A 15,415-nucleotide genomic window follows, 5' to 3' on the forward strand; every position below is an offset into this window, starting at 1 on the left:
TTTTATTCTTAGGTGGCCCCTATAGGGGATGACTGTATGTTTTGGTTTACTACTACTTACGCAGCGCTGTACAAATGAACATGAGAGACAGTCCCTGCTCGACAGAGCTTGCAATCTAAATTGGACAGACGAAACAGACTGCATTTGGACAGTCTGTTTGCCTTTTGGCGGTGCGTAGCTAGTGCACGGGGAGGATTTCCTTCTTAGTATGTTTGCTTTTTCTCATCTCAGGTATCCTAGATTTTTCCTTAGGCATGGTGGCAGTCAGGCATTCATTTAGCTGCACATTCTATTAAAAAAAAAAAAACAGCTGCAGTGTGGTGCAATTTTTTTTTTTTTTTCAGAGCTATTTCTGTAAGATGTGTTTGTGTGTGTGTATATATATATATATATATATATATATATATATATATATATATATATATAATGTATAGTAGTACTGCCACACTGGAAAAGGGCCTAGAGTCCATCGAGTCCAGCTCCCTAGCTACGAAAGCGGTCAATCCAGGCCAAGGGTGTCTGGTAAGCTTCCTAAACGTTCAAACATTCTATAGAAAACAAATCATTTATACATTTGGTTCAATTCAGTTTCCCGCGAATTGGCGTTAAGCGCTCTGGGATATTTATTTATTTGTTACAGTTGTTGTATCCCATGTTCCATTACATCATGCATGATGAAAATATATAGGAGATTATACATTTAGTATTGCATAATGACCTTGGGAGTCATTAAGTGGCAAAGAAAATATATTTTTAGTGTGGCATAGGATCTTGGATGTTTCTTCTGATATCATATAAGTTTCAAGGGTATATTGTGTAACTGCAGCGGCTGGCAGTTTATCTGGACCTTCAGTCAAGTCTGCAATAAATATGGCATTGACAGATTGTACACATTCTGTTTTTTTTTTGCCCAGTATGCCCTTTCATAGCATCTACTATCTTTTTCTCTTGCTTACAGACCTTATGTTCTTGTCCCAAGCTTTCTTGGAGTCAGATATAGTCTTGTATTCTCCGCCTTCACCAGAAAGGCTATGGCACAAATTCACCACCTTTTTCCGTTTATAATATTTTTCCTTTCTTTTTTCGTTCTTTTCGTGCTCTGCTCTCTCACTCCAGAGCTTCTTTTCATTTGGAAGGGGATTTTGTTTTCACTTCCTGGGCATTTTTGCCATCACTACATTGGGCCCAATACAGGTTGTAATTACCACATTCTTCTTTATGGGGTGTGGGTCTGTATATCTCACTATGGCAGGAGAAAAGGCCATGATATGAGGATGATGGCAAGGTCCACATTACCAGTTTTATTGCCCTGCTCTTTCGCAGCGGCGCTCATGAAACAAGACCTCCTCGTTTCATCCTTTCCTGGATGACCGGTTCATGACAGAACGTCTTATTGGCAGAGTTGTCATGTCACGCACAGTGGGGTGCATTTTTCTGCTGACTCTAGGTTGGGTGGTGAATGTTGCCAGGTTTATCATTTCTTCTCTCCTTTGATTTCTCATGTGATCTCATTAGATTTCATTACATATCTCTGCTTTTCTCTCTTTGTTTAGTCAAGCTGGAGCAGAGTATTCTGTCTTCTCTACATGCATCCCACTTTCTGTTTCTAGCGCCCAAGAAGGAATTTTTCTTCATTATATTTCGAGTCTCAGTAGTCTCCTTTGGCAACTTTTCACTTCTTCAATGTCATGGACATGGGAATATTTGTCTAACTCTGGGAGAGTGTTATTTCTTTCCCTACTGGATAGCGAGGTGGTGAGAGTCTGACGGACAATGCCTTAGCAGTAGCTTAGGTCATTTGTCAAAGTACAATGAAGAATCTACTCTTCACATGGCATGTGGTTGGATTAAAAAAAAAACGCATTGTGTGTATTTTTTCTCTTGGATTTCACTCTACTTTCAGGGGAAGAGACTCGCAGCTTCTGGGTTTTGTCAGCGGATAGTACGTTAATGGGATGTCCCTCTTCTACAACTTTTTGTTTTCGCTTTGAACTCAGGTATGCTTCGCTTAGTCTCTTGCTGCAAAGACAACGGCAGGAGTACATGTCCTCTGGCAGCAGGGATCTTACGTCTTCTTCTTCTCTATCTTTTTCCTCGATATTTTCTCTTGGATTATGACTTTCTTTACATCTCTCTGATATTCTCTCACCTCTCATATATTCTCTCCTATCTGGTTATTTTTCTTGGATGGAATCCCTCAGTTGCCTATGTAGTCTTTAGAGTGCAGCACTCTGGTCTGCTGGTTGAGATTGAGCATCCTCTCTGTAGGTATGTCTCGAGAATATAGACAGTGGACAATTTTTCTACATAGGTACATGTGTATTACCACACTCGGAAAAGGTCAAATGTCCCATCGAGCCCAAAGGGCATCTGCCTAGATTCCTAAACGGACAATCTTTCTATACATGTTATTCCTAGAACTGTGTAGTGGTTTATGGAATTCAGTATGATAAAAGGTATTAATGAGGGTATTAACAAGTGTCTACATTGCATTTCAGTTATTCACGTTTCCTCTAATTGGTGTTTGTGGCAAGAATTTCAGGTGATCTGCTTGCAGAGGCAGCAGCTACAGATGATTGTTCTATCTCATTTCAATTGCGCTCTGAGATATGGCTGGCACTTTATTTGCATCTTTAGTCAGCTTGGCGGCAGGGATTTAGATGCTTTCTTCTCCTGCATAGCATTTTCGGCTATGATAATTTATTTAATTGTACTCTTGTTTTCACCTTTTTAGTTTCAGGTAATCAGGTGCTTTCTCTCTCAGTTTTTTCTTTCTTCCAATCTGCTGTTAGGTCGGCTAGGATATCTGTAGGAGTGGTAGTTCAGTATTCCTGTTGCCATTTTTCTCAGCTGAGGTGGATTCTTGGCAGATATTTTGTTTAAAGGCGGCTCTGCCTTTAGCTTTGCAATCTTTCTTTCAGCAGTTTTTCTCTTTCTAGAGTCTCCCTGTCCTTCACGCTGCACAGCTAGTGCGGTAGGTAGGGGACAATAGTCATCATCGCTTGGACTTGTAGGTTTTTTTTTTTTGTTTTGTAGTCATCCTATTTGATTTGTTGGCGGCTCTTGGATCTTCAAGCTTTTGGCTTCATATTCATCCTAGTCTGTTTTCAGGTACTCTTCCGCGTTCTCAATGCCAGTCCCTCCCGTAACATTACTGCTTTGGTACTTCCCAAGAGTCCAATCCTGGTCCGGTCCAGAGGGACACTAAGGAAGGAGAAATTAGACCTTACCTGCTAATTTGCTTTCCTTTAGTCCCTCCGGACCGGACCGGACCAGGCCCCTCCCATGTTTTGTCATTTTTTCAGCGGAATAGTAAAATAAATAAATTAAAAAAAAAAAAACGACAATAACAAGCTTGTATATTTAGCATTTTCAGTGACCCATGCCACATCTCTAGTTGGAGTTGCGGGTGGGTTCCGTTGCTGCTATATATGTGTACGTATGTATGTATGTATCTATACAACTTTAAGGGGACCTTACTGCTTCTCTGGTGGGAGTTGCTGGTGACCTATACTTCAAGTGAGCCATACCACTTCTCTGGTGAGAGTTGCTGGTGAGCTATTATACAAGTGGGCCATACCACTTCTCTGGTGAGAGTTGCTGGTGACCCATACTTCAAGTGAGCCAAGTGAGTCATACCTCTTCTCTGGTGGGAGCTGCGGGTGAAGTATGATACAAGTGGCCTATACCACTTCTCTGGGGACAGTTGCTGGTGACCTGTACTACAAGTGGGCTATACCTCTTCTCTAGTGCTGGTGAGCTAGAATATGAGTGAGCCATACCACTTCTCTGGTGAGAGTTGCTGGTGAGCTATAATACAAGTGGCCCATACCACTTCTCTGGTGAGAGTTGCTGGTGAGCTATAATACAAATGAGCCATACCACTTCTCTGGTGAGAGTTGCTGGTGAGCTATAATACAAGTCAGCCATACCACTTCTCTGGTGAGAGTTGATGGTGAGCTATATTACAAGTGAGCCATACCACTTCTCTGGTGAGAGTTGTTGGTGAGCTCTAATACAAAAGGGGCCATACCGCTTCTCTGGTGAGAGTTGCTGGTGAGCTCTAGTACTCGGCTTTGTCGAGGAATTTGTGGCTGCTAGGATTCCATACGGCACAGAAGGTTTCTCTCTTTCTTTTCTGCTTGGTTAGTCAAATACTGAGGCTAGGGTCACATGACCAGGGCTCTTATTGGCTCTCCAGAGTCACAAGTTTTTCTCAGTCTCCACCTGCTGGTAGGCGAGCACAACCCAAGAGTCCAATCCTGGTCCGGAGGGACTAAAGGAAAGCAAATTAGCAGGTAAGGTCTAATTTCTCCTTAAATATGTTAAAATTGTGGGAGAGAGGAGTATAGAAGAGAATGTATTAATGCATTTCTAACCGTGTGTGTGGACTTCATGTGTTTTGATCCTTTCGATATATTTTTTCAAAGAGATGGGTCTTTAATAGTTTGCGGAAGTCGGCCAGTTCGTAGATCATTTTCATGTTTCATGGTAGTTTGTTCCAGAATTGTGTGCTCATGTAAGAAAAGGTGGACGCGTGCAGCACTTTGTATTTTATGCCTTTGCAATTAGGGAAGTGGAGGTTGAGGAAAGTTCGGGATGATCTTTTAGCGTTTCTTGGTGGTAGGTCTATTAAGTCAGACATGTAGGCTGGGGCTTCACCGTGAATGATTTTGTGGACTAGTGTGCATACTTTAAAGGTGATGTGTTCTTTGAGTGGGAGCCAGTATAGTTTCTCTCTTAGGGGTTTCGCACTTTCGTATTTTGGTTTCCCAAAGATGAGTCTGGCTGCTGTGTTCTGGGCTGTTTGAAGTTTCCTCAGTAATTGCTCATTACAACCTGCGTATAGTAAGTTGCAGTAGTCCAGATGGCTGAGCACGAGTGATTGCACTAGGCTGCGGAAGACGGATCTTGGGAAGAACGGTCTTATTCTTTTCAGTTTCCACATGCAGTAGAACATCTTTTTGGTTGTGTTGTTTGCGTGGGTTTCAAGTGTTAGGTGGTGGTCAATAGTGACTCCAAGGATTTTTAAAGTTTCTGAAATTGGAAGGTTTAGTTTTGGTGTGTTTATAGCGGTGAATTCTTTCGTGTTGTATTGGGAGGTAAGTATCAGGCATTGAGTTTTTTCTGCATTCAGTTTCAATCGAAGTGCATCTGCCCAGGTGTTCATGATGTGTAAGCTTTGGTTGATTTAATTAGAGATTTCTTTAATGTCTTGTTTGAAAGGGATATATATTGTTACATCATCAGCGTATATATATGGGTTAAGGTTATGTTTTGATAGAAGTTTTGCCAACGGTGTCATCATTAGGTTGAAGATAGTTGGTGAGAGGGGTGATCCTTGTGGTACTCCACATTCAGGTGTCCATGCTGCAGACGTAGTTGAATTTGACGTGACCTGGTATGAGCGCAAGGTTAGGAACCCCTTGAACCAGTTTAGGACATTGCCTCCGATGCCAAAATATTCAAGTATGTGTAGTAGGATTTCGTGGTCAACCATATCAAAGGCACTTAACATGTCAGATTGTAGGAGGAGTATATGCGGTATCTACCTACATTTTCCTGTGTTTATATGTTACAGTAGATCTTTTGAAAACATTGAAAAACAAATTTTTGATTCACACTTCATTTCTGCACTTTACACTCCTACTAGACCAGTTGGCAATCAGGGACAGAGCATTTGAAATATAGAAAATGACAGCAGCTAAAGACCATATGGCTTATCTACTCTGCCCATCCATGCCAATTCCTAATCCCTACTACTCTTCTCCTTCCTTAGAGATTTTCTTTGCTTGTCCTATACTTTCTTGAATTCAGACAGTCCTCGTTTTCACCACCTCCATTCGGAGTGGAGGCCATTTATGCAGCCACTATCCTTTCTGTAGGAAGTATTTCCATACATTACACTTTGTCCCACCTCTCTGAGAGTTGTCTCTGTTTTGAGCTTTGGATCTAAATGAATTGCTGAGGAGACTGCTGTGCACGAGAAGGGTTGCACATGTTCAGAAATTTACACTAAAGTTCTGAGCTCTTGGAGAGCAAGTTGCATCCTGGTGCTGTTGGATGACATTACTAATTTGTGTGCCTTATTAATCCTATTGCCTGCAGAAAACACCTGTTATAGGTGAGAAGTGTTATTTTAAGATACACTTTGTTTAAGAGCATCATTATATAATATGGAGAAAATCAGTGCACTTTTTCTAGTGAAATAGGTGCCAGTACTCAAATGCTAGGCCACCCTTCAGGGATGGGGGTAATCACTGAGGGATCCTCCCCACAATAGCCAGGCCCCCTGCAACCAGTCACAGAACCTATGATAAGGCAGAATTGGTGTGTAGAGCCTGAGCTCTTTCATTAAAACTTGGGACCATGGGTCAATTTTAGCAGACAAATGAAAAGGTGCAGGTACTCAGTACCCCCAAGTACCCCCTCAAAAAAAGCCCTGGAGAAAATACTAGAATCCTTATTAGACTGGAATGGTGTCTAGAAGAAAATGATAAGAATTAAAATGCCTTGGAAGTAGACTTGATAGAGGCCAGCCAGTACTTCAACAGATTCTAGGTGCACTTGGGATTGATATGGAGGACATTAATAGAAAAGATTTCAAATCTCAGGTAAAAGACGTATCTGGTGGGAAATTGTGGTTGAGTTGAATATGGAAATGTATATGTCAATCTATCCAAAGTAGAACAACTTCAACTGGGCAGGCTAAATAGACCAATGTGGTCTTTCACTGTTGTATTCACTATGGGGTTGATATTCAAAATGATTTAATCAGCCAGAAACGGCCGCTGACCAGTTAAATCATTTGTTTGGTACTATGCACTAATTTTTCAGCAGCACTTAACTGGTTATCACTACTGAAAAACTGGCTATTTGTGTGTGTGTGGGGGGGGGGGGGGGGGGACTTAACTGGCCGAGGTAACTAAATAAATGGGACTGTAGTCCTATCTTTATGCGTTAACCCATGTAGTCCTATCTTTATGCGTTAACCCATGGCTGGTTAATTACTGAATACTGACTTAACTGGCTTTGTGTTAGCTAGCACCACAAAAACCAGAAATTTGATGCTGAAACCCAGACATGGCCTGACATTGAACATCTAGGAATAACGCCGGTGGTGGTCAGCAAAACACTCACAATCGCCGTCTGAATATCGACCCCCCCCTTCCTCATTACTGTGTTACCCATGTGCTAAAAAATAGGTTTTGTTTTTTAGCATGGGAGGCATGTTTGGAGGCGGAGAGTAGGTGTGCCCTACGTTAATCAGGTAGCACAGGTAAATTGCCATGCACTGCTCAATTAGCGCAGTTAGCCCATGAGCCCTTACTGCCTAATTGCTCAATTAGCGCGTGGCCATCAATGGTGAAAGAGAAATTGCATTCATTTTACAGCCGCACTAAAAATGGCCTCAGCGTGTGGGAAAGCCCTGTGCTACTGATACCACAGGCCACGTTTTAGCACAGCTTAGTAAAAAGGCCCCTGTGTTTTTATTCCTTTGCTAGCCAGCTTTCTCCCCTGCAGTCGAAATCCTTCTGGTCTGTAGGTTTCCTTTGGAAGTCAGTGATATCAGTTTGGGCATGCCTCATATACATTTGCCAGCAATTTGTTCTCTAAAGTTCCTGGCGCTCTTATGCAAATGTATACATTTTTCTTCATTTCTCGCTCTTTTTTTTTTTTCTTGTAAAGAGTTCGGAAGTTTATTGTAAGGTAGCCTTTTTAGAGTTTCTGCTGGATTGTTGTATCACTTTAAAGAGTTTCTGGGATTCAAATACAATTGCTTGCTCAGGGTCCCAAGCAGTTCCCACCCTTTAAGAGCTCTAAGGGTAGGAACTGCTTGGGACCCTGGCTGGCTATTTGTTAGGCCTAGATGATATTCCTAAACTTATGGTCTGTGTTGTTTGATGACCAATACATACTTAAAAACTGTTTTTACCCTGTCTGAGACATATGTCCCCTATTTGTTATAATGTAATCCCACTCCCATGGCAGAGTAATCCTAACTACAACCATCTTACTGATGTGTTAAAACAGCATCTTTATGCTTTTCTGTCTATGTACCCATATGTATTTGATTTTGGATCATTGGGTGTTACCTTCATCTCTGCAGGTCTTCATATCTTCTGTCTATATTTCTTCATGTCTCCCATACCATTTTCAGTGTCTCCATCCAGCAATAGTGTTAGTTTTAATTGCATATCTCGTTAATTTTTGACAATTTACCTGACTTTTAACATAATTCAAGTTATGTTTAGGCTAATCCTTACATGGTTATAGTTTAGTATGGAAAGGGAAGTTTTCATACTACCTTATTTTTCTTATTGTGTGATCATTTGTCCTGGAGCTGGTGAGTACTGTTATATGAGAATATTACATATGTATTGATTTAACATATATTTAAGTCCTAAGTTATGAAATAAAATAAAGATAATTAAAACTTCATCTGCTCATCTATAGCTAATGCTTAAGACCTTATGGGACTATAAGTTTTGTGCGAGCAGCTTGGGGCTTGTGTGGTGGGGAAGGAAAGAAGGATCTGAATTGATATATATAGATTTTAATGTAATCTTGCATTTCCAAGTTGAGCCTATAATTAAATATAAACCTAAGAAAAAGAATCTTAGGTGATGAACTTTCCTTCACTAGAATTCCTTTTATCCTCTTCACTTAATAGAATATTGTGATGAACTTTCCTTCACTAGATTTCCTTTTATCCTCTTCACTTAATAGAATATTTTAGCTAGGAGGCCAGTGGTTAACATATTTTATTGCTTTACCTAAGTATACTAGATTATTTTAAATCAAAATCTTTTTGGTGCTATTTTTGGATATATGACAAGGACATATTTGTGTAATGGTGTAAATTAGATACTTCAAAACTGGTCACATATGGTTTTCAGATTCCATATATTTGAATATGGACAACATATTGTTTGATTTTTAAAATAAATGACAAATTCTGTAGAACTGAAAAGCATTCTAAACTGCTAGGCTGGTTTATTTTCATTTTGTAGTTTTGTAACTGACAAACTATTTGATATATCTTAAATGTTTCATGTCTATAGTGATTGAATAAGCATTATACTATAATATTGAGGTAGCATGGATTCATAGTGACAGCAGAGCTGTCCTGTTTACTATACTACAGAAGTGATCGTTTTGTGGTCCGGGAGAAGTACAGGCATTTCTATACACACTGAAGCCTTGCCTTTCTTTTTGTAGTGCAGTTGACTATGAAACTACAGATACTGACTGTTTTGTAGTACCTTGCACTCAGCTGTGCAAACTTATCTTTTTAGGGTTAAAGAAGAACAAAAACCACAACTGACACAGTAAGTAAACTACATGCAAAAGCACAATCAGTAGGCTTGGATTTTCTACTTTTTGCCGTGTCCTGCTTCCTGCAACTTTGATGGTATTAGCTGCCACTAATACTTGACAGGCTGCAGTTGGTGTGTCATCTGCTTCCTGACTGGCTTGTAAGAGAGCTGCCTGCAGCTTCTTACTTCATCCACATGTTAGCTGGATGTAGTTTCTTGCTTCCTGCTTGTGGACTACATAAGTGTAAGACTGTGTTTTTCTTATGTCCTTATTTGCTGACTGATTATTGCAGCTAACATTCCCATTGGCTGTAGCTTTTCTGCCTGTATAATAAAACATTTAGCCTTCAGTAATGATGAATTTGGTTATACAGTCATATTATTTGCTTATTTAAACAGGTGGTTTCCCTTTAGTGGGATCACTGAGCTGGTTAATAACGTTCTTCAGCCACAGCAAAAACAACAAAATGAAAAGGAGCCTCAGACGTAAGTAAGCTGCTCTATGTAGCCTGTCTCTGTAGTATATAAACATACCAAAATGTATGTTTAAGGATAACTGCTCATGGATAACGGAGCCCTAGAAGAACATTTTAGAGTTCAGACTTTTTTCCTAGTCTTTTACTTCCACTAGTAAAGAGTAGCAGGTTTAAAATGCAAGGAAGGGTTCTTTTACCAATTAAAGGCCCCATCAAAATAAAGCATAAATGAATTTAAATGTATAGGCTACAATGAGCAGGATTATTTATATTCAGACAACTGTTATCCTGACTGAAGCTACAGCTGTCAAATGTCGTTCTCCCATTTTTATCAGAATTTGGAATTAAACAAATGCCACCCAAAACTAAAGAAATCCACTTTCTGGAAGAAGTTTGTCTGTGTTCTACATATACAAGTAAATTAAAAAACCAAAACCAACCTCTGCCAGTGTCCATATACACCCAAGATTCTTCTTTTTCTTCTGTGATTAAAAAAGATAAATATCTAGTTTCACCTGAATCCCACAGGCATAGGAGAATAGAGCTTTTGTCCAAAGTAGCACAGAGATGAATCTTTCTCTGAAATGCAATTCAAATTTCTAAACTCTAAACTAACCACTTATTTCCATCAACTCTGCTTTTCAAGAAATGGAAAGGGATTGTGGCTTATCCATCCATCTATCTGTCTGTAGGTACAATAACTTAAAAAGGGAGTGGGGTGTTTAAATTCACTAAATTTGGCACACAGAAAACCATTGTGTTTCTTTGGAATTCAAATATCACAAACACTGGGTCAGTATTTTCTGAGAATTGAAACTCTGAAAAATAAATCTCCACTTTCAAAGCCATATCCAGAGACTTACTTGCACTATACACACTTATCTCCAACACTTTATACCCACCCCACACTCCTCCTTATATCCCTCACACATCTATACCATGTGGCCCTAAACATACAGGTACCTTCATTTACCCCACCCTATGCCACACATTCATACATCCCCACATCTACCATATTCCTACTTGCTCCCCTACATGCGTAGACATTCATAGCCACATGTTCTCATGGTGATACACACCTCTTCCACACCCACCCCCATACACATTCTTTCACTATCACACATCTCCTCCAAACACTCATATCCTCAGTTTTCCCAAACACACTTCCTCAAGAACCCTCCCCTCCCCTCAGCTCCCCATACCACCTTTAAAAAAAAAATAAATCTGTGTTGGAAAGCATTCTTGAAGCCATGCCTCTATATGCTTTCTTCATTGTTAAATATGACTTTCTCAAAGCTGGAATGCAAGCTGTCTGGTTTCAGTTTAGAAAACCATGGAAAATAACTACAAATATATGGCGAATGAAAGCTGATTGGAATGCAGAGAAACTACCTTCAGTTAGTTTTCTCTAGGCTGACACAATCAGTACACACAAAAACTCAGTTTACCACATTAAATCTGAGATGTCTACAGTTCAGCGTTCTTTGCATATGCTAGTACAGATAGCATGGGCACACCTATGCTTCTGCTGAGGCATATAAATAGGACTTTGCATCTGCCCTACATTTATTTACTACACAGGTTTTGCAATTACTACACTTTAAGTTTTGCATCTAAGGTATGGTACTGCATTTTAGTAAACAGGCCTCTTTTTTTCTGCAACATCTGGAAGAGAATACATTGCACGGGAAAACTAATGTTACCACAGTTTTTAGAACAAGCACTGTGGAACTTTTGCCTGATTCTTAAATTTACCACTTCAGTGGAAAAGTCCCACAGAAATTTTCTGCAGAAATCTTTGCTTGGTGCCAAAGATTTTCTGTGAAAAGTTTCTCTTCCAGCTGTTAAAGTTAAATCCTCGAACTACAAATGCTCTGTTTCAAAATTTTGTCATTAAAATGGCTTACAGACTTCTTACAATTTTTTTTTTGCTGCAAGCATAATTCTAACTTATAGTATAATGCTGCACTGGAAGAGAATAATTGTAACTTATACTGCCTAAGTTAAGGGCAGGAACTAGGAAGAAGCCTAGTTTTTTTTTGCCTATTTTATAAAGACATAATAGTCATCTGCAGAAATAAGGATCAACAATAAAGTTGTAAGGGATACCTTTTTATTGGACTAACAATATATCTTTGACAAGCTTTCGAGAGTTATGGTTTATTGATTTATAATCTGTCTGGACCAAGGCAGAGAATAATGCATACATACAAACATAATTCTTAAAAACGTAACAAAGAATGCAAACAAAATTCAATATAGGCAAACTATATGAAAGCGTCCCTTCAATAAAGAGAGTGTACTAACATAAACACATAGTAAATCTGTACAGTTATGTGGGCTGCATCTCATACCTGACAATATCAAAAGGTTGCTCTTCCAAATGGATGAGAAAACAAAAAGATCTTCAACAACTTTTTAAATTTCATTGTATCTGTAATCATTCTGACTTGCAGTGGTAGCCGATTCCAGGCAACTGGTCCAGCAGTGAGAAAATTTGCATTCTAGATTCCTCAAAATGTATCTCTTACAATGAAGGAACTGAGAGAAGGCATGCTTCCTTGGATCTCTAGGTCTATATCGGTCTATAAATATGTAAAACTTATATTGTAAATAAAAGGCTTAATCATGTCCTAAGGCTTTCTGTATAAAGAGAAGAATTCTAAAATTAACTGTGTCCTAAAGCACAATCCAGTGCATTTGTTCAAGAAACAGTAAAATACGCTGAAAATGGGAACAGTCTGTAAGAAGTCGAACAGCATAATACTTTGCAAAGACTTTATACAAGAAACATGCAAACCAATGTATAAAGAATTGCAATAGTCTAATCCACTAAGTACTAACTTCATCAATACAAAGTAATCACCAGAAATAATGTTCTTCAATTTACTAAGCAGACACAATTAAAAAAAAAAGGTGTGGACCATGGCACCAGTTTGAGACTTAAATGACAAATTAGAGTCTTAAGCTACCCCTAAACTGAGTCTGCTACACAATTGAAATGTCTCGACCCTTCACATTGATTTTGATGGGAAGTAGTTAATCTGTACCCTGACCTATGGGTCATATATTTAATATACTACCTTTCTGTGGTACAACCAATGCAGTTTACATATTATATAGAGGTACTTTTTCCATCTCTAAGCCACAATCAACTTCACTATTCAATACCAATTTATTTTTATGCATCCAAATGGACAGAAAAGAAAAAACGGATTTCAGGCTAATTGCATCCTCCAACAAAGTATCAAACCCCAAAACTATATATCATCTGTGTAGATTCCATAAAATACATAAAAGCTCGTAACTTCCTACATAAAGGAAAAGATAAATATTAATAATGAAAATAAAGGATGACCTTTGGGGTACACCAGCAATCAGTTTTCTTTGATGAGAAAAACAACTACTTTCATCTCCTTTTCCCTATCAACTAAAAAGAATTGGAACTGTTGCAACATGACTCCAGAAATGCCAGAGTCTGGAGACCATATGATAATACAGCCAATGATGAAGAAAGGATCAGTTTGATCCAATTCAGCTCTTTAGATGTAAAATATATCCTTGAGCTCTTTGAGGCCTTTTCCCTTCTTCAGAAACCCTAAATAGGGGAAAAATAGGGGAAATTTGCAGGCGACTAAAAACAGAGGTTACCATCAATCAATGGGATTTAGTATTTTTACATATAGTCTAGTGATTTGTTAATCCCATCCCTTGGAGCAGAAGGGTAAAGACTGCGGAAAGAGTAAGCAGTGGAGCCGCTGTACATAGACTCAACATACAGGCACGAGCACAGAAACAACCGATTGGCTCTCGAATGAAGATAAGTGTCCTTTAACTGTTTGAGCTCACCCGATGATAATAGAATCTGAATTAAGTTTGTCAGTTAATTCAATATGGAGAATACTGCAGAAATGAGGAAATGATGAAAATTATACTATAGAGGCAGTACTCCATCTTTGAAGGTTTTTCACAGCCATTGATAAAGAGAGGATCAGTTTGATCCGATTCAGCTCTTTAGATATAAAATATATCCTTGAGCTCTTTGAGGACGTTTTCCTTCTTTAGAAACCCTAAATAGGTGAAAAAATAGGGGAAAATTTGCAGGCGACTAAAAACAGAGGTTATCATCAATCAATGGGATTTAGTATTTTTACATATAGTCACAGGAAAGTCAGCCAGTGGGGAGAATACAAGGAGGGTGGTGGTGATGTCACTGCAGGAACTACCAGAAGTCCCTGAACGACTTTCCGTTCCTGCATGAATTAATCTCTGGATTAAAATAAGATGAAGGTTGGTAGAGCGGGGGAGGATTTGATTTCTTATTTAGTCAGCAAGCAGCATGAAGGTACCAAACTTAAACTGAATCAGATGAAGAATGGAGGATTGATTTCTTATCCTTTGTACACATTTACAGGGTCAAATTTTGGGAAAAAGATTTCAGGCTGTAGTTCTGTAGGGCATCAAACCATTCTTGTTTTTAGGATCATTTTTATTTATGAACTGACCATAAATCAAAACCGATGTGCACAAATAAATCCCATAAAAATGTGTGGACACCAAGAAAGTTGGACCTGTTTGCAGTCTGGGAAGAATAGAATTTGGTACCCTTATCTTTGAAAACACCTCTTGCCAGATCTAGTGTACCCTTTCCTTATTTTGAGCTGAAGCAGCAGCTTGAGGCTAAATGTGGCTGAAAGAATCTGGTATCAGTAGCTGAAATATTGAAAGTATATGATAGGCCCAGCATAGATATTTCCTGGTCTAAAAAAAAGAAAAAGCAAAGAAGCAAAAGTTACATTTCAGATTGATTACTTAAACAAATATGCCCAGATTAAAAACCATTTTGCTCTTATCATTAAAAATAATTTTTGCATCAGATATGAAATGAGTGGAAAATCAGAAAGGCACATATTGCATATTGCGATGCCCTTGAAGGCAGGAAAGTTACTCAAGTTAATCCATCGTAATCGTATGTCTAGATTTATTTTTCATATTTTGGATGTCTTTGTATATCTGATAATATTGTACTCTGTTTTCATGTGAGCATTTTCTTTAAAGAGAACTCAGTTGAGCGAATAATTTTAACATTTTTCTACATAATCTGTGTATAACTTTAATTTGTCAAAGTATCATTTCTGTTTGTTCTATTGGTGTCCTCTTTTCATTGTCATTAGAATACAGGTTGCATGGCTTTCTCATTAAGGTACTACCCAATGAATAGCTGTATGACAAATTTTGGATTAGTATTTATTTAGGGATTCATTCAAGCTATTTGTATGACTGCTAAATGATTCTATCACTCATATCCACAGAGATGTGCGTGGAGGATGGTTTTATCATAGGTCGCCTAGGTTGGAGATGAAATAGACATCTGTTGTAAACATTTTTTATAAAGCTACAGAAATGGTATAAAATGTTTTTGTATAGATTTACACCTGGTCGGGAGCAGATGTATGTGGCCACACATGTAGTTTATAACCTGTGTAGCAGTAGACAAAGAAGCAGACCAGAAATTCTGAAGTGCTGAGTAATTTTATTCAAAGTCACCCAACGTGGCCACATTTTGCCCTGCATCAGGGGTTCGCACATTTGCTGACTACACAGCAAAGTTATGGCAGC

General features: G+C 38.8%; 1 protein-coding gene across 21 annotated transcripts in view; it reads left to right on the forward strand.

Moving 5' to 3' along the window:
- RIMS2 (regulating synaptic membrane exocytosis 2) overlaps nucleotides 1-15,415 on the forward strand; it is a 1,685,778-nt gene that overhangs the window by 87,850 nt on the left and 1,582,513 nt on the right. For 4 of the 21 annotated variants that reach the window (XM_030217702.1, XM_030217600.1, XM_030217677.1 and 1 more), the window contains exons 2-3: nucleotides 9,300-9,332; nucleotides 9,720-9,806. The exons of 16 other annotated variants lie outside the window; for them this stretch is intronic. In XM_030217702.1, coding sequence (XP_030073562.1) covers nucleotides 9,300-9,332; nucleotides 9,720-9,806 — 120 coding nt within the window. The remainder of the gene's footprint in view (nucleotides 1-9,299; nucleotides 9,333-9,719; nucleotides 9,807-15,415) is intronic. One more of the 21 variants, XM_030217635.1, reaches the window with a different exon arrangement.

This window comes from Microcaecilia unicolor, chromosome 1 (genome assembly GCF_901765095.1).
Source record: "Microcaecilia unicolor chromosome 1, aMicUni1.1, whole genome shotgun sequence".
NCBI classification, from domain to species: Eukaryota; Metazoa; Chordata; class Amphibia; order Gymnophiona; family Siphonopidae; genus Microcaecilia; species Microcaecilia unicolor.